The sequence below is a fragment of the Ascaphus truei genome, chromosome 14 (genome assembly GCF_040206685.1).
Source record: "Ascaphus truei isolate aAscTru1 chromosome 14, aAscTru1.hap1, whole genome shotgun sequence".
NCBI lineage: Eukaryota > Metazoa > Chordata > Amphibia > Anura > Ascaphidae > Ascaphus > Ascaphus truei.
In genome coordinates, this window is record NC_134496.1 from 50,076,932 (window position 1) to 50,095,860 (window position 18,929).

Sequence of the window (18,929 nt, forward strand, 5' to 3'; positions counted from 1 at the left end):
GTATGTACTGTATGTGCGTTACTCATGTACTGTATGTGCGTCACGCATGTACTGTATGTACTGTATGTACGTTACTCATGCCACTTAGCAGTTAACGTTTTTTTGATTAGAGTAATCTTTTTCTGTGCATTGCTCTACTGCAGGAGTGGCCAACTCTAGTCCTCAAGGGCCACCTCAGTCCCTGCTTCAGCACAGGTGGCTCAATCAGAGGCTCAGTCTCCGACTGAGCCTTCGATTGCACCACCTGTGCTGAACCTGGTCGGGTTCTCAGTATATCCCTGCTTCAGCACAGGTGGCGCAATCAAAGGCTCAGTCAGAGACTGAGCCTCTGAGCCACCTGTGCTGAAGCAGGGACTGAGTGAGCCACCGGTGCTGAAGCAGAGACTGACTGAGCCAGCGGTGCTGAAGCAGGGATATCCTGAAAACCTGACCTGTTGCTGGTCCTTGAGGACTGAAGTTGGCCGCTCCTCACTGTGTGTGATTCAGAGGCTAATTAACACTTTGTCCGTTTTTTGTGAAGGCGTTCACAGTTGTCACAGTCTTCAACTCCATGACTTTCGCCTTAAAAGTGACCCCATTCTCCGTGAAGTCTCTGTCGGAGGCTTCCGTATCCATGGAGCGCTTTAAGGTAAATGATGCTCCTGACTGTGGGTCCGGTCTTCTGTTTTCAGACGTCGGTATTTATCTGCAAGGTGTTGGACAAATAACCTATCCTATGAGAAGGCCGGCTCTTCGTTCCAAGCCATGTGTCCTAATTGCCTCTTTAATAAATACTTTTTGGGGGTAAAAACCACATGGATGTTGCTATTGGCAGTAACCCCGTGTTCATGTTCTGTAGCTTGTTCAGCACTCTGAGAAGATTATGCTTGGGCCCAGACTTCCTAAACGCCTGTAAAATCTGAGCACGTAACGTGACGTTACCTATATCTGGAATGGATGTTATTCGTCTGGAGTTTTACAGCGACTCGAGCAAATTATGTGCCAAACGAACTTCCAAAATAGTGATAATTGGCATAGGGTCAATGTCCTGTTGTTTCAGGATATTGCAACGCGATGTTGGCGTTGCCCCCCCCGCAAGACACTAGAATAGGAGGGGAATAAGGCTACGCTATGCAAGTCAGTAATATTAAGGGAAGGGGGGGGCGGGGTTGCGATCTGGAGTCATGCACCCCTAATGTAAGTGCTATCTAAATTTGTTGTTACATCTACCCAGACACTGAAATGGGGCCTTTTCTTTTAGCCTCTTTTGTGTTAACATTAATGGCGCTGTGTGAGTAGGGGACTCTTGTGCTAGCAATCCCTTCCCCCTACCTGTTTATATTGGTGGGCTGGGACATTGACCCCTTAATATTACTTTAGTACGCCTTTACCATTAATGCAACGTTAAGCAGCCTTATGGCGTTTAGGCAGTCTGGGCCTTTCTGTTTGGAAGAGCTGGCTAACTAATCCCGGACCCTCGGTAGATTACACATGAGTAGGATACTTTATTACTCCAGTTGTATTTTGTAAACTTTTGTTGTTGTTGTTGTTGTTTTGTCTAACCATTCTTTAGGCTGGTTATGCCCTACCAATTAAAATAACATGGGATCAGCCAGAGGGACGTCCGGCTATACGGGGGTTATACGGGGGCTATAAGGGGGCTGTAGTGTAGGCCCAGCCGAGCATTCTTAAGTATTTGTCAAGTCATTTGCTCTGAAAATGCTTCTAAACAACTTTTGTTTCAGCTCTATCAAGTCAATAGAGCAAAGAATCGGGAGCGCAAATACATCCAAGTGATATAGAAAAAAGGAAAAATACAATAGTGCACACCGTATACAATAAATAGCAATAGTGTCATTCTATAGGTGATCCACTCACAATAGTGCAGAGGAATGGAGGCAGTATGGTTGTTCCGAGTGACAAACTCGGGGTAGAGATCTTCAGATGAAATCCGAGCAGTGTCCTTCAGAGGCAGGAGGGGGATTCAGCACATGGAGAATAGAGAGGCACAAATGGTGAAGTATGCACATTTAATCAAATAGACAGAGGTAAGGCACTTACAGAATTACTGTAGAGACAGGCAATTGGACCACCCTGGGTCAGAGGTGATGAGGAACTGTAACAGTCCTGCCTGGTGTAGATGCCTGCGGTGGCCACCCACAGTCAGCAGGTCCAGGTAAGAGCAGAAGGAACAGATGGTATAAGTCCAAAATCCTCAGCAGAATCCATCAAAAACAATTTCCAGTCTCCAGGTGCTTCTGTATTCTCCCCAGACGCGTTTCACTCATAAGAGCTTCATCAGTGGGTACTAACTAGATAAAGCTCTTATGAGTGAAACGCGTTTGGGGACAATACAGAAGCACCTGGAGACTGGAAATTGTTTTTGATGGATTCTGCTGAGGATTTTGGACTTATACCATCTGTTCCTTCTGCTCTTACCTGGACCTGCTGACTGTGGGTGGCCAACGCAGGCATCTACACCAGGCAGGACTGTTGCAGTTCTCATCACCTCTGACGCAGGGTGGTCCAATTGCCTGTCTCTACGGTAATTCTGTAAGTGCATTACCTCTGTCTATTTGATTAAATGTGCATACTTCACTATTTGTGCCTCTCTATTCTCCATGTGCTGAATCCCCCTCCTGCCTCTGAAGGACACTGCTCAGATTTCATCTGAAGATCTCTACCCTGAGTTTGTCACTCGGAACAACCATACTGCCTCCATTCCTCTGCACTATTGTGAGTGGATCACCTATAGAATGACACTATTGCTGTTAATTGTATACGGTGTGCACTATTGTATTTTTCCTTTTTTCTATATCACTTGTATTTATTTGCGCTCCCGATTCTTTGCGCTCTTCACCTGTTGCCTGGACTTTGGATTGAGTCCTCCTTCCGGGGCTGCACTACCTCCACGTGTCTCATTTTACTTTATTCATTTACCACTAGTGTGTAGACAGGGACATTTATATGTTGTGTGCGCTTGTTTTTTCCTTTGTTCTATCAAGTCAATGAAGGGCTCAATACAGCACCGTGCAGCTGAGCTTCTGCTGGTCAATACAGCACAGTGTAGCTGAGCTTCTGCTGGTCAATACAGCACAGTGTAGCTGAGCTTCTGCTGGTCAATACAGCACAGTGTAGCTGAGCTTCTGCTGGTCAATACAGCACAGTGTAGCTGAGCCTCTGCTGGTCAATGCTCTAATACATTGGTGGTCAACTCCAGTCATCAAGGGCCACCAAGTCAGGTTTTAAGCATAACCCTGCTTCAGCACAGGTGGCTCAGTCTTTGCCTGAGCCACTGAGTGAGCCACCTGTGCTGAAGCAGGGATATCCTTAAAACCTGACCTGTTGGTGGCCCTTGACTGGAGTTGGCCACCCCTGCTCCAACAGTTGCATAAATGACACTTATTCCTGACCGTTCCTTTGTAGATCCGTTCAGATGCATGTCCTGGTTCTGTTGCTTCTGAAGATGATCCGCTGGGTCTTGTGTGTCTTGTGTGTTTTGTGACTCTCTTTGCCACATTTTTGAAAGAATAACAATTCTAATCCTAATGTTACTTTTATGTCTGAAGCTCTTATTCCCATTGTGTTATATTGGTATGTCGCGTGTATTACTGCTGTGACGCGCTGTGTACATTCGACAGACAGACATTATGAGGCAGGTGGGTTCTAAACCATTATTTTGGGATTGCTGTAGTGCTAATCCCCCCCCCCCCCCGTCCTTCCCTGCTTTTTATTTATTGTATCATTTTTTTGCTTCTTGTCCCGAACACCTGCAGTGTGTTCTTTCTAATAATTGAATCGTTGAACATCCAACAGTCTGTTTTTTAAACATTTATTTTTTTACTTTTTTATACTCCCTGATCCATTGACGGTCATTTCATATCGGACGGTCACTGACGGGCACAGCCAATCGGGTCTATTACTGATGTCCGATTTTGGTCCAGCAATATTTTAACGACCTACAGGGGAAAGTAATGATTGTAAAAACAAAGACAACACAACATCATTATACAAAAATATTACCAGCCAGCACACTAGACCCGCATGGTTCTGTGGGGAGGGGAGGGCAGGAGGGTAGTGTGTGTGTGTGTGTGTGTGTGTGTATCTGTGCTCATCTGTCCTCTGTTTGGTAGTACGGTTGCTATGTATGACCTAAGGAAGACTGAAGGTGTTGTATGTTGGGGACATTACTAATGTTCCAGGCCGTTAGCCGGCCTGGGGTTAGTCGAATCTAATGAGCTACCTTTTGCTCCGCAGCAGCTTCCTTCCACTGTATAGCCTGATGTTTTTGCTCCGTGAGTGCGCTTGGGCTGACGTGCTGTCTCATCTTTGCACCTCTCTCACAACCTCCTATCAGAGTTTATTTCTAATGGAAGAGGTTCACATGGTAAAGAAAAAGCCATCCAGCCCTCACATCACCATACAGCTGAAAAACGCCACCTTGGCGTGGGACTCTTCCCACGCCAGCACCCAGTGCTCTCCAAAGGCCACCCCCAAACTGAAAAAAGAAAAGGGGGCCAAGGGGAAGAAAGACAAGGTCAATCTGCAGAGTGAGGGGTCGCAGGCAGTTCTGGCCGAGCAGAAAGGACATCTCTTGGTGGATAGCGATGAGCACCCCAGCCCCGATGACGAGGGCAAAGACATTCAGCTAACAAATGTGAGACTGCAGAGGGCTCTGTACAACATCGACCTGGATATCGAGACGGTGAGATGCCCTGGACACTGTTTGCTGGGGCCGGACACGGCACATTCTTTATAACATGGGGACACCGGGTCAGTCTTACAGATGCAGCACAGGCAATCTTCCTGAGGGGCAATTAACCCTCTACTGCGGGAGTGGCCAACTCCAGCCCTCAAGGGCCACCAACGGGTCCGCTTATAAGGATATCCCTGCTTCAGCACAGGTGGCTGTCAACCACCTTTGCTGAAGCAGGGATATCCTTAAAACCTACCCTGTTGGTGGCCCTTGGGGAGTGGAGTTGGACTCCCCTACTCAACTGTTATTGGGATCTGCAACGTACAGAAACATAAAGATGGGGATTTGCTGCTGACGGCTATAATATTGCAACTTGCTGCCCTAAACATAACAGTATACCCCAGTATTCCACGGGCGGGTGAGGTCATAATTAGGCCGCGCTTATAGTGCTGGCGACGCGACCCATGCCGTCGCCACCCGCGATAGTTGTAATTTGTTTTTTAGCGAGGGTCGTCAGTGACGTCACTAAAGGGGGAGGGACGCGCAATTTGATTGGTTTAGACACGTCACATGTGGCGACGGTCTCTTAAAAATCAAATAGACCCGGCTACCAATTTTCCAGACGCGCCGTCGCGCTTACTATAAGCGCTGGCGACGGAGTCGATTGTTTTTGTTTTCGAGCGGTGTCGCCGTCGCGGGCACTATAAGCGCGGCCTTACTCCTGCTGTAATCACTGCTGATATCATGTCTGTTGGTGGTAATAACGTATTTAGCCATTTTCCCATATTTTTGTAAAGCTCGACACATTTTAATTCCTGATACCAAATATATAATTTCCCACTCCTAAGGAGTTCATTGTATCTGTACCGCAGCTTTGTACAATAAGAATACATTGTAGAAATAGTTGTTCTTTGATAAATACACTAAATCCTTTTTTCCCGTTCATTTTTACATCCAGGGAAAACTTATTGGAATATGTGGCAGTGTGGGAAGTGGGAAAACCTCTCTCAGTGCTGCCATCCTGGGACAGGTAACGCGCATCATACACGTCATTTATCTCTAGTTTTCTTGGGTTTAGTAATCGCTGGGAAAATCGGGATTCCAAATATGTTAGCCTGTTATCTGGCGTTCGTGTCCTTATCGGATATGTGGAGTTTTCTCATTATCAGACTGAAAATATCTTATTTAAGTTGCGTCTTGTCGTTTTAAGGTTTGTGTTGCTTTTTAAAAAAAAAAAAAATCTCGCCTAAGCAATTCATTGCAGGCCCCTCTCGCAGCGAGCAGCTTAAATCAGGGGGTCGGTTGGTGTTGGACTTGTAGGTGTGGGGGGCGTTTGAGTATTGTCCGAGGTAATGGAGTTTAACATGATTTGCAAAGAACGACAATTAATTGGAGCATACAGTACTGGAAACCAATGTTTTGAAAGCAACTGCTATCTCCTTGGAGGGAAGCGTGATCTAAAAACTGCAAGTGCTCCGGTTTTGTGCGTAGATGTCCTACAAATGAGAGGCTCCAGCAGCGCGGCGCCGTCCTTGGCGTTTCTTGCCCGTGAGCTACGGGTAACGAGGTCTTTGTTTTGCAGATGACGCTGCTGGAAGGCAGTATCGCAGTCAGCGGCACCTTCGCTTACGTTGCTCAGCAGGCGTGGATACTAAACGCTACTCTCCGGGACAACATCCTGTTTGGGAAGGAGTTTGAGGAGGAAAGGTTCGTGCAGCGGCATGTCATGTGTTTTATTCTCGTCAGAAATGATCAGCACGGGTAGAGTGTGGCAAGGGTTGATGTCTAGTCATGTTGCCGTATGGGAGAGTAAGGTGTGTTATTTGTATTGGTTTAGGTTGCTTGGTCATCACTGTTGTTTGTTTGACAAGTTATTGAGGTTGTAGTCGGTTTTGTGCAGTTTGAGCATTTGTTGTTCGGTAATGTTTGCTAAATCCGTGTAATTTAATATTTGAGATGTCACTGCTTTGCCTTCAGTGTAACCCGCTTTAGAAGCGGCGCTGTTGGAATCCTAAACATGTCTAATCATTTTATCAGCTCAATAAAAAAAAATGTCTCCTGGTCTCCTTGATTTGAATGGCCTCTTCTGGAAATCAGGGATGTCAAAATGACTTGTAATATCTAAATAAAGTTTGTAAATTGTAGCATGACTGGACATCTGTTACACTTGTAACGTCTGTGCCCAATGCATTTGGAAGAAGAGATCGTGAGCTCTGTAGGGCAGTGAAACTCTCCCCAATATGTAATTGACATTAAAGTTTCATGGTGTACCGGTATTTCACTGTATTATATGCTGTCTAATAATATAAAGTGCTGTACGAAGCTACAGTGACTATTGGAGAAACAACAAAGGGATAGGGAGTGATCACAGAACCATACTAATTGAATGAAGTAGTCAAATACATAAATGCGGTAATCAAGTAATGGGTGCAAACTGTGAACTGAAAAGTGAATCAGAAAAGGTGAAGGGAAACACAAAATGGATGTGCCCCCTAAAAGAATTCACTTAAATGCACACCATAACAGTGTAAAAATTAACTTTTAATAAATTTACTTAAAACATATATTACCAAAGTAATGTGTAATGTGAATTAAAAATATATTAAATCAACGCTATCAGGCAACCTTGTCGTCAGTTATAAGTTCATACTATCCCAGTTAACCACTTAATAATGGTGGGATATGGAGGACACAGATTGCTAGGAGTCAGGGTGTTAACCCCTCTGGAGCAACGGTGAGACCCAATAATGGAAGTGTATAGATGTACATAAGTGAGTGGCCAATGGGTTAAATGTCCAGCTACCTTGCTAGATCAGCCAGCACTGCGCACTATAATGGAGACTTTAGTGTGTTAAAATAAGAGTGCTAGAGTGATAAAGCTGGCAAATGCAGTGATGATGGTAGTACATACACTGCAGCATAGACCTGCCAGAGGAAGCTCCTTTGCTGGAGGGAAACGCGCGTTGGACGCGCAATGTTGTCAGTCTCCTACTTGGAGCTGTTTTAATGTAGTGTCAGCAGTCTCCTGGCTCTAACTGTGTTGACCCCATTAGTTAGTTATTTATTTAATCCTTTAATTTTATAGTGAGTGTGCCTGCTTTCCTTGCACAGCACTGCCGTGTCTGGCAGGTCTATGCTGCAGTGTATGTACTACCATCATCACTGCATTTGCCAGCTTTATCACTCTAGCACTCTTATTTTAACACACTAAAGTCTCTATTATAGTACGCAGTGCTGGCTGATCTAGCAAGGTAGCTGGACATTTAACCCATTGGCCACTCACTTATGTACATCTATACACTTCCATTATTGGGTCTCACCGTTGCTCCAGAGGGGTTAACACCCTGACTCCTAGCAATCTGTGTCCTCCATATCCCACCATTATTAAGTGGTTAACTGGGATAGTATGAACTTATAACTGACGACAAGGTTGCCTGATAGCGTTGATTTAATATATTTTTAATTCACATTACACATTACTTTGGTAATATATGTTTTAAGTAAATTTATTAAAAGTTAATTTTTACACTGTTATGGTGTGCATTTAAGTGAATTCTTTTAGGGGGCACATCCATTTTGTGTTTCCCTTCACCTTTTCTGATACAGTGACTATTGCTGCATTAAATCCATCCGTGTAAACGTCTCTCAAAGGGTTTTCAGTATTTTGAGGAGTAAATAGTCTCCGCCCTTGGAGGGAAAAATGGTTGTATAGGAAAGAAAATAAATCTTCCCATTAAATGTCTCCAATACAAAACCATCCGTGGGGTGCGTTGGGGTCTGGGCATTTTGGAGCCGGTTTCCTGCCTCGGCACTGATTTGCGTTTCATGTCCCAGGTACAATCATGTGCTGAATATTTGCTGTCTCAGACCAGACTTGGCCATACTGCCCGATAGTGACCTGACAGAGGTAAGGATCCTGGAGTACGGGTTTTAGGCATGACTGGTATAATATACATGGTGGCCTACACGTTTGCGAGTTATGAATTCGCCAATACCGGCCCTTCTGAGACCGGTCACAGGAGAGAGTAATGAAACGTTCCAGCCCTGGAATGTTGCTTTTGTTTCACCCAATGACTGTGCTCCCACTTATCTGTATTTTATTTGTGTGTTTTTTTCCTCCCATGCTTTTGCCACTTGGGTTTTGCACAAGGAACACAATCTGTAGCGCGCGTGATCCCTTTGTTGTTTAGAGAGCGGTCTCGATGTTATGATGCTGTGACCGTAGTCTGCTGTGTCTCACTGCAGATCGGAGAGCGCGGAGCAAACTTGAGTGGTGGTCAGAGGCAGAGGATTAGCCTGGCGAGAGCTCTGTACAGTGACCGCAGCATTTACATCCTGGACGATCCTCTCAGTGCCTTAGATGCCCACGTGGGCAACCACATCTTCAACAGCGCCATCAAAAAGCACCTCAAATCTAAAACCATTCTGTTTATCACCCACCAGCTCCAGGTAACGGGCAGAGCCACGTGAGGCGCTAGGCCTGGGTGCAGCACTCAGCTTGCCCAATCACGGGATATGTGTGACGCATCATCTGTTCTTCTCTGCCCTCTCTAACGCTTTCTACCTCCAGTACCTGGTGGATTGTGATGAAGTGGTTTTCATGAAGGAAGGCTGCATAACAGAGAGGGGAACTCACGAGGATCTCATCAAACTCAACAGAGAATACGCTGCTATTTTTAACAGCCTTCAGCTGGGAGAGCCCCCTCATGTGGAGGTGAGATGGGGCCGCGGCTTCTCCTGCGGCACTTCAGTACTGGGGAGGCTGGACTCTCCCATGAAAGAGAGGGGAATGAATAGCTGGAGATATTCTATGGAACGGGGACTCGCATTTTCTTAGACAAGAACCAGCAGTTCCCAAATCTTTGTTTGGTCGAAGTTAGCAGGCTCAGGACAGGTGGCTATCAGCCTGGAATTCCTTATATTATGAAGGTCTGGTGGTAGGTTAGTCAGTCGTATGGTGCTCTCAATAGAGACTGAGGCAAAACATGGCGCAAACTGTCCCAGTACTGTTGGACCCAGTGTTCCCACCGCCGTCTGGAACCTGGCGTCTGATCGCTTGCGACACTTCCGGTGTCGTCACGTCCGGTTGGTCAGCTGACGGAGCGGAGACGGGATGCGAATCACTCGGGCACACTGTGGCTGATGTCTGGCAGGTACTGAAGTCGTTACAACGCGTTTCGCTCGGGATCAGCTTCGTCAGGAGTCAACTCGTTCATCGCGAAACGCGCTGTAACGACTTCAGTACCTGCCAGAGATCAGCCACAGTCTGTCCGAGTGATTCGCATCCCATCTCTGCTCTGTCAGCTGACCAACCGGACGTGTCGCAAGCGGTGAGACGCCAGGTTCCAAGCGGCGGTGGGAACACTGGGTCCAACAGTACTGTGACAGTTTGCGCCATGTTTTGCCTCCGTCTCTATTGAGAGCACCATACGACGACTGACTAACCTACCACCAGACCTTCATAATATAAGGAATTCCAGGCTGATAGCCACCTGTCCTGAGCCTGCTAACTTCTACCAAACAAAGATTTGGGAACTGCTGGTTCTTATCTAAGAAAATGCGAGTCCCCGTTCCATAGAATATCTCCAGCTATTCATTCCCAGGTGAGCGCGTATTGCACTATGTTCTTCTATGTTTTATATACACGGTGACCCCTGCGCTCCCCAATATTTTCGCTATACCAATCCACTGTGGAGGATCTTGGACCATCATTCATAGGCTGAGCACATAACTTATTTGTGTTTTTCCTTCACATTGCATTTATATTTGTTCACTGGATGTTTTATATATATATATATATATATATATATATATATATATATATAACATCCAGTGAACAAATATAAATTTGTATATATAAATATATATAAATATATAATGTATATATAAATATATATATATATATATATATATATATATATATATATATATATATATATTTCTCAATTTAGCACTTGTTGATAGCACTATAATTTGAATATATTCACATTCATTATACACTCCAAATATAGGTGCGCCTTTCACACACTTTCCCCCCCCGCCCCATGCACCCAACTGCCCACAGTCGGCTGCACGGCCGACCTGTCACTGACCACTGCATGTTTTACTGTCTCGCGCGGAAATGGCTACACTGCCTAGACAGGCCGCTCCGACGCGCCATCTTTAAATGTACCGCGGGAGATTTAAAGATGGCCGTGTAGCAGTCCCGCGAGGGACATTTAAACATGCAGTTGTCAGAGGCAGACCTGGCTTGTCTCGTTGGGCCGGGTGCGCGGCGGACTGGACATCGCAGCGAAGTGACCCAGCGGCGTTTCGGTCGCCGCAAAACAAACGTCCCATCCCGCCATATACAGTACAAGACTTTGATACAATGAAGGAATGCTGATTTTAAAAAATATATATATATATTGTGATTCAAAACAGATTAACCTGAAAAAGAACGTAAGCAGCTCATTGAAGAAACCTCTAGAGAAAGGAATCAAGCCTGGATCTGTGAAGAAGGAAAAGGCAGTGAAAAAGGAAGAAGGTACAGCACATCCCCCTCCCCCCCCCCATTACTGCCCCCCCCCCCCCCCTTACTGCCATCTTGTGGGCATCTCTTTCTGACTTACCTGTTGTGCTCAGTTGGTGCCTCTTGTCGCCAACAATCGCCTGACCCTGTGACTCCAGCAGGATCAGGGAAGAAAGTAGCACCTGAAAACGTCACACATTGGGGACCCCGATCCCCAGGAGTGCGTGTGTTTTCTGCTCGCTCGCTTGTAATATCTTCCGATCACGCACCCGCTTGTGCCTTGCAGCTGCCCACCTAATCTGTTTCCAAACACGGTGCTCAGCTCGGCACTGGGGACATATTCCTGTTATCAGGCATATGGAGTCAGATTTAGTGTTTACCACCAATAAACATGGCTTCCCCCTTTTGCACTCGGAAGTAAAGGGCCTGCAGCTTCTAAATAATAACGGCACGTCTTCCAACGGGATGTGGAAGGAAATGTGGATTTTCTGATTGCTGCTAATGCGTTGTAGGTCGGTTTGGCAGTGAGGGGGTTACTGTCCTGTGTGCTTCCTGTCGGTGATGCGGCTGTAGGATGTGGAAGTGCATGTGTGACTCTGCTGTCGCCTCTTCACAGGTCTGCTCATGCAGCTGGAGGATAAGGGGAAAGGCTCTGTGCCATGGTCGGTGTATGGCGCTTACATCCAGGCAGCCGGCGGTCCCTTCGCGTTCCTGGTCATCATGGCGCTGTTTGTGCTCAACGTCGGGAGCACGGCCTTCAGCAACTGGTGGCTCAGCTACTGGATCAAGCAAGGCAGCGGGGTAACGTCAGCTTCCATCCATCTGCACTGAGGGTGCCCTGATCTTAACTGATTCAGCTGCTTGTGCATGGTGTGTGTTAGGCACCAGACAGCACGGCTGCCGTATAGGATCCCACGTGTGCACAACTGTAGTATTTGGTGGCCCTGTTTCCAGATCCCGACACAGAATGAACATCTGTCCTCTTACTGACACGATGTATGTCAGGGGTGGCCAAGCCAGCTCTCAAGAGCCACCAGCAGGTCAGGGTTAAAGATATCCCTGCTTCAGCACAAGTGGCTCAATCATAATGATTGAGCCACCTGTGCTGAAGCAGGGATATCCCCAATACCTGTCCTGTTGGTGGCCCTTGAGGACTGGTGTTGGATTACCCCTGGTGTAGATGTTTCCCTGTGACTGGGCCCCAAGTTTTGAGACTTGTTGTTCCCATATGTTCTAGTAGAAGGAATTTCTGGCTGACATTGGTCTGTCTCCCCCAGAATACATCTGTGCTGGTGCACAACGAGACGGTGGTGAGCCATAGTATGAAGGATAACCCCCACATGCTTTACTACACTGGGGTCTACGCCTCCTCCATGGTGGTCATGCTCCTCCTGAAAGCTGTGCGCGGCGTGGTCTTTGTCAAGGTAACGTATCTCCTGTGTAACCGCCCCTCGCTGCTGTACCTCTGGCTGCAAAATTGACCGACCTTTTCTCTTCCTGCCTCCCAGGGAACCTTACGCGCCTCTTCCAAGCTTCACGACGAACTTTTCAGGCGCATCCTCCGGAGCCCGATGAAATTCTTCGACACCACGCCCAGCGGACGCATTCTCACCAGGTTCTCCAAAGACATGGATGAGGGTGAGCCTTCTCCCTCAGAGCCCAGTGCTGGCAAATAAGCACCGTTGCACCCTAGGCCTTTGTATATGTGCTGGACAGCGCTTCTCCTGTTTAGTTTAGCAGCCCGCAAAGAAGAAACTGAAACCTGAAAACCTAGCAGGACTCGTCTGGCGCCTGGAAATAAATATAGCTTTATCGTGTAAATTGTTTCTTTACAAGCCCTACATACACTCTTATTAAATGTTACAGTGTAGAAAAATGTATTTGTAGTCTTAAGGAGAGAGAGAGCCAATAAAGTGATTGCGATACTGAGCTTTCTGCTTTGTTCTTATCTAGTTGATGTCCGCCTGCCCTTCCAAGCAGAAATGTTCATACAGAATGTTATCCTGGTCTTCTTCTGCCTGGGGGTCATCGCTGGCGTCTTCCCGTGGTTTTTGGTGGCTGTTGGACCCTTACTTGTTCTCTTCACCATATTACACGTGGTGTCCAGGTCAGCTCCTTCCGCAGCATGGGAGGGGGTCGAGGTGGGGGAGGGGTCCATCTAAATCGGGGCAAAACCAAGTGACCTCCATTTCAGCCGTCATACAATTGCAAGGCGATGTGCAGCAATCGGTGGTGGATGTGTGGTGCGCCATCGTTACGTTGCCCGGATTCTTTCACTCGTTGGCACGGTGTTACCGGCTGCCATGTTTATTTCCGGTGACACGGCGTTTATGATTTGCTGTCGCAGTGAGCCGGGGAGGGGGGGGGGGAATAATAAATGGACCAAAATGGTTATTTTGTTGTATCGGTTCCAGACTCGGTTTTAAAAACGTTGGTAGTAAGCGAGCGAAGGTTTCTCGGGGTACACAGTAAGCGAGCGAAGGTTTCCTCTCGGGGTACACAGTAAGCGAGCGAAGGTTTCTCGGGGTACACAGTAAGCGAGCGAAGGTTTCTTCTCGGGGTACACAGTAAGTGAGCGAAGGTTTTTCGGGGTACACAGTGAAGCGCTGGGCAGGGGAAGGTTTCCAAGTGCGGCATGTTTCCTAATCCGGAGCCTTCAACTCATGCAGGACAGTGTCGCCCACTAGTGGGAGAATATGGTATTCACGTGTTGACATCAGTTTACAGTACATGCATTTTTAAGCGCACAAGACCACACCTTCTTTTTCCCTGCAGACTAACTTGCTATCTCCCTGCACACAAACAAGTTCAGAGAGATCTTTCCAAATGTTTTCCTAATGGAAACTGACCCGAGCTGCACAAGTTTCTGTGTAGTTCTGGCTTATCTTTGCCTTTGCTCAGGTTCCCGGAACATATTGTTGGTATGTTCTAGAGATGTTGGTTTTGTAAAGAAGATTAGGTTTCCCTGGTTGTGAAGGGTTAATGTCCATCGCGGATGGAAATGCGTTGGTGGTGGTGGTTTATTTACAGACGGTTCCTTTTTTGCTTCTCCCAGGGTTTTTATCCGTGAGCTGAAGCGATTGGATAACATCACACAATCCCCTTTCCTGTCGCACATCACGTCCAGTATTCAGGGACTGTCCACCATCCACGCTTATAACAAAGGCCATGAGTTCCTGCACAGGTCAGTGCCATCCTACCCCGCGCTGGGGCACAGATACAGCCACCTATCCTTGTATGCACTGGAAATAGATGACCGAAGTGACACTGGGAGGGGGTGGGTTCTCTATTTATTGCCCCTCGGTGAAGGGTCTCTTGGGCTCCTGTGCGCTCTGCTCCTCATGTTACGCAGAAGCGAGGGACACATTTCTGTACTCGTGTGTTTCTCTTCTTTCTTCCCTTTAGGTATCAGGAACTTCTGGATCAGAACCAGGCCCCGTTCTACCTGTTTAACTGTGCTATGCGCTGGCTGGCCATACGCCTGGATGTTATCAGCGTGTCCCTGATCACCACCACAGGCCTCATGATCATCCTCATGCATGGGAAGATATCGCCAGCGTACGCGGGTCTCGCCATGTCCTACGCGGTGCAGGTGAGGAAGGAGACAGGCAGGAGGAAGCCTGCGCAAATCAAGGTGTTTTAGGAACATTCAGAGACGCTCCAAGCTTGAATGATTTAAAACAAGTGATATACAGCGGTACTAAAGTTCAAAAGATGTTGTTCTGACTGTAAGGTAAGAGCTGGGAGGTGCTGAGGGAGATCTGGGAAGGAGTTTTACACACTGCGGGTATGCCCTTGTGCAGAGCGGTGGTGGTACAGGCGGTATGCCCCCCATGCAGAGCGGTGTAGGTGCTCACGGTAGCCCTTGCGGAGCAGCAGCGGAGCTCGCGGTAGGTTGTGGGGGGTACGTGACGTACACCACCATGTAGAGTGATGGTGGTGCACGCGGGGTACGTCCTTGCGGAGCGGTCGGCACGTGGGGTACGCCCTGGAGGAGCAGTCGACACGCGGGTACGCCCTGGCGGAGCAGTCGGCACGCGGGTACGCCCTGGCGGAGCAGTCGGCACGCGGGTACGCCCTGGCGGAGCAGTCGGCACGCGGGTACGCCCTGGCGGAGCGGCGGCCTTTGCTGAGCGTTTAAAACTAAAATTCCATATTTGTACATCACGCTGCCCTCGTACAGGACTCTGTGTTGTTACTGTCGGGGTGCTAAATATTTGCAGTGTTTTACTGGACTGAATGTGAGTGTTATCTCGTTGTGTGTGTTCTGGGTTTGGAAGTATAACCTTCTCCGGGGCCGTCTATAACATGGAGTCTATAACATCTGAAGCGTCTCGCTGCGACTGTTTGTATATAGAACAATATAAATATAATGATGGTTAGCGGCAGTCTTTGAAGTGGGGGTTTCTGTTTGAAAACCAGCATCTTGGCGCATTGAACGACATCCTTTTTGGCAGGAACTCGTTATGCCTGGAAATGTTCTTAATTTGTATTTTGTTTATTAATCTTGTAGGAAATGCCCTGTATTGGAGTCCAGCTGTTTCTCTGGGCACATCCTCCGTTTAGTTGTCTGGAGATTCTTTATAGCAGCTGCATAGCTCAGTGACGCAGAGCATTTCAGAGCTCAGTGCTGGGTGCTTAGTCACGCAGAGCTTTTCAGAGCGCAGTGCTGTGTGCTCAGTGACGCAGAGCATTTCAGAGCTCAGTGCTGGGTGCTTAGTCACGCAGAGCTTTTCAGAGCGCAGTGCTGTGTGCTCAGTGACGCAGAGCATTTCAGAGCTCAGTGAAGCAGAGCATTTCAGAGCGCAGTGCCGTGTGCTCAGTGACGCAGAGCATTTCAGAGCTCAGTGCTGGGTGCTTAGTCACGCAGAGCTTTTCAGAGCGCAGTGCTGTGTGCTCAGTGAAGCAGAGCATTTCAGAGCGCAGTGCCGTGTGCTCAGTGACGCAGAGCATGTCAGAGCTCAGTGCTGGGTGCTTAGTCACGCAGAGCTTTTCAGAGCGCAGTGCTGTGTGCTCAGTGAAGCAGAGCATTTCAGAGCGCAGTGCCGTGTGCTCGGTGACGCAGAGCATTTCAGAGCGTAGTGCCATGTGCTCAGTGACACAGAGCATTTCAGAGCGCAGTGCTGTGTGCTCAGTGAAGCAGAGCATTTCAGAGCGCAGTGCCGTGTGCTCAGTGACGCAGAGCATTTCAGAGCTCAGTGCTGGGTGCTTAGTCACGCAGAGCTTTTCAGAGCGCAGTGCTGTGTGCTCAGTGAAGCAGAGCATTTCAGAGCGCAGTGCCGTGTGCTCAGTGACGCAGAGCATTTCAGAGCTCAGTGCTGGGTGCTTAGTCACGCAGAGCTTTTCAGAGCGCAGTGCTGTGTGCTCAGTGAAGCAGAGCATTTCAGAGCGCAGTGCCGTGTGCTCGGTGACGCAGAGCATTTCAGAGCGTAGTGCCATGTGCTCAGTGACACAGAGCATTTCAGAGCGCAGTGCTGTGTGCTCAGTGATGCAGAGCATTTCAGAGAGTAGTACTGTGTGCTCAGTGATGCAGAGCATTTCAGAGAGTAGTGCTGTGTGCTCAGTGACGCAGAGCATTTCAGTGCTCAGTGCCAGGTGCTTAGTCACGCAGGCAGAGCATTTCAGAGCTCAGTGCCGGGTGCTTAGTCACGCAGAGCGTTTTGGAGCACAGTGCAGGTGTCGGTGTTTACATAGCAGTTGTCTGTTCTCAGGGGATATCGCACTGTTTGTTTTTCTGCTATTTATACTTCCTCAGGCACTGAAGCTTGAGACCTGATCAGTAGTTAACTCTCTAACACCAGAGTAGGAAAGTGATTTAGCAAAACATTCCTTTGCTGCTCCACACTCTCCCCAACACATTCACTAGTCCAGTGTTTTTCAACATGGGTTCCCCGGGCATCCCTAGAGGGTTCCCTGCAATTTTCAGGTAATTGCAAAATGGTACCAAATACAGAAGAATTAACAATGCATCTGATCTCAGACGCGCTATTAGAGGGGGTCGGGGTTCCTTACAATGCATCTGATCTCAGACGCGATATTAGAGAGGGTTGGGGTTCCTTACAATGCATCTGATCTCAGACGCGATATTAGAGAGGGTTGGGGTTCCTTACAATGCATCTGATCACAGACGCGCTATTAGAGAGGGTTGGGGTTTCTTACAATGCATCTGATATCAGACGCGCTATTAGAGAGGGTTGGGGTTCCTTGCAATGCATCTGATCTCAGACGCGCTATTAGGGTTGGGGTTCCTTACAATGCGTCTAATCTCAGACGCGCTATTAGAGCGTACTGTATGCAACAAAAGACATAAAAGCCCAATGTGACAGAAATACACAGTGAAATACTTATATATTCTATTGAAACGGTCATTTAGTTAAACACTTTGGCCAATGCGTGTTACTCGTGCAAGCCACATCAAGGCATGACCAGTGAGCAGGTATAACATTCCCATTTACCTCTCTTTGGGGGGAGAATGACCCCTGCGCTGTTAGAAAGGGTTAGGGTTCCTCAGAATGTCACAATGTAATTCTAGGGTTCCTTCACCCATAAACGTTAAATACTGTACTAGTCTTTTCCTTGAGCCGATGGAGAGTTAAAGCCCTAATTGTGACTCTCGGTGCTCACCTTGATCTGCCCAGCAAGAACTCGCTGCTAAATCCCAAGAAAACTTCCATCCAAATGATTTCCATGTTTGGATGTCGGATAATCATGTGTTTATTATTTAAAGCGGCAAAACGTGAAATCTTGTGTGTGTTTTTTTAATTTAAATAAATCGGTTCTGTTGTATTAGATAAGTGACCTGGGTTTTTTTCTTTTCTTTCTTTTTAATTCAACTACTAAAGCAGCAAAACTACCCTCCCCCTTTCTTTTATTTATATATGTAACGCATGTGACAATGTGTAATTCTACTTTCTTAACTAAGCTGCAATCGTTTGCTGCTCCTGTTATAATTGTGTAGAAATCCTGATTTGTGTGCCTAACATAATGGCTGCTTCAGTCAGTGTAACTCAGCAGCTACAATGTATCCTGCTAATACTAAGGTGGCATTATCTAGTGTTACCGTTTGCAGCTCAAACTGCTGGGAACATTTGCAACATGATCACAAACAGGAAAGTGTTAGAGTTCTTGCGCTGCTGGTGAGGTGGCTAAGGCTGCGTTTATAGTGCCGGTGACAGCGACGCGTCGTCGCGTCACAAAATATGCATTTCCGCCGCCGCTGCTGCGTGCGCTTATAGTAAGCGTGACGCGACGGAGCGCCGCCTTGGTCGCGATCACTGGAAGTCATCTCAATTTGATTTTTCTAGTGACTGCAGCCTGACGACACCGTCGCCGGCATTATAAGTGTAGCCTAAATCTGCTATAGACATCAAAGGATGCTTTAACCCTCATTAAAAATGTCATTAAGAGTTGAATAATAAAAAAATAATACAGTAAGTATTTAAGTAGTAATCCCCAAAGAACAGGGCATTACTGGCCAATAACGCCCTGCTCTGAGGGGATTATTACTATTATAGGCCAAAGAACAGGGCATTACTGGCCAATAACGCCCTGCTCTGAGGGGATTATTACTATTATAGGCTAAATGTAGGCTTTAAATTTTTTTTTTTTTTTTTTTTACATTTTTCATAAGAGACCCTGTTGTTGTCATATTATCAGCATGATTGTCTACATTCTTATGCTTTTATTGCAAGTTTATTAAAAAGGAAATTGTACATACACACAGCTATATATATATATATAATA

The 18,929-nt window shown here is 47.1% G+C and overlaps 1 protein-coding gene and 1 long non-coding RNA gene across 7 annotated transcripts in view; both read left to right on the plus strand.

Annotated features, from left to right (window-relative positions):
* The window catches only part of ABCC5 (ATP binding cassette subfamily C member 5), a 73,734-nt gene that overhangs the window by 35,080 nt on the left and 19,725 nt on the right, over positions 1–18,929 (plus strand). For 2 of the 6 annotated variants that reach the window (XM_075570884.1, XM_075570883.1), the window contains exons 10-23: positions 521–628; positions 4,337–4,684; positions 5,634–5,705; positions 6,258–6,382; positions 8,510–8,582; positions 8,921–9,118; positions 9,240–9,389; positions 11,099–11,201; positions 11,803–11,987; positions 12,464–12,610; positions 12,695–12,824; positions 13,140–13,293; positions 14,242–14,370; positions 14,592–14,778. In XM_075570884.1, coding sequence (XP_075426999.1) covers positions 521–628; positions 4,337–4,684; positions 5,634–5,705; positions 6,258–6,382; positions 8,510–8,582; positions 8,921–9,118; positions 9,240–9,389; positions 11,099–11,201; positions 11,803–11,987; positions 12,464–12,610; positions 12,695–12,824; positions 13,140–13,293; positions 14,242–14,370; positions 14,592–14,778 — 2,109 coding nt within the window. Of the gene's footprint in view, positions 1–520; positions 629–4,236; positions 4,685–5,633; positions 5,706–6,257; positions 6,383–8,509; positions 8,583–8,920; positions 9,119–9,239; positions 9,390–11,098; positions 11,202–11,802; positions 11,988–12,463; positions 12,611–12,694; positions 12,825–13,139; positions 13,294–14,241; positions 14,371–14,591; positions 14,779–18,929 lie in introns of those variants that run through there. The other 4 variants (XR_012788060.1, XM_075570886.1, XM_075570887.1 and 1 more) reach the window with 4 other exon arrangements.
* On the plus strand, positions 13,365–14,235 carry LOC142466126 (uncharacterized). Its single transcript, XR_012788061.1, has 3 exons — positions 13,365–13,668; positions 13,703–13,733; positions 13,768–14,235. It is a non-coding gene; the product is annotated as an uncharacterized LOC142466126 (long non-coding RNA).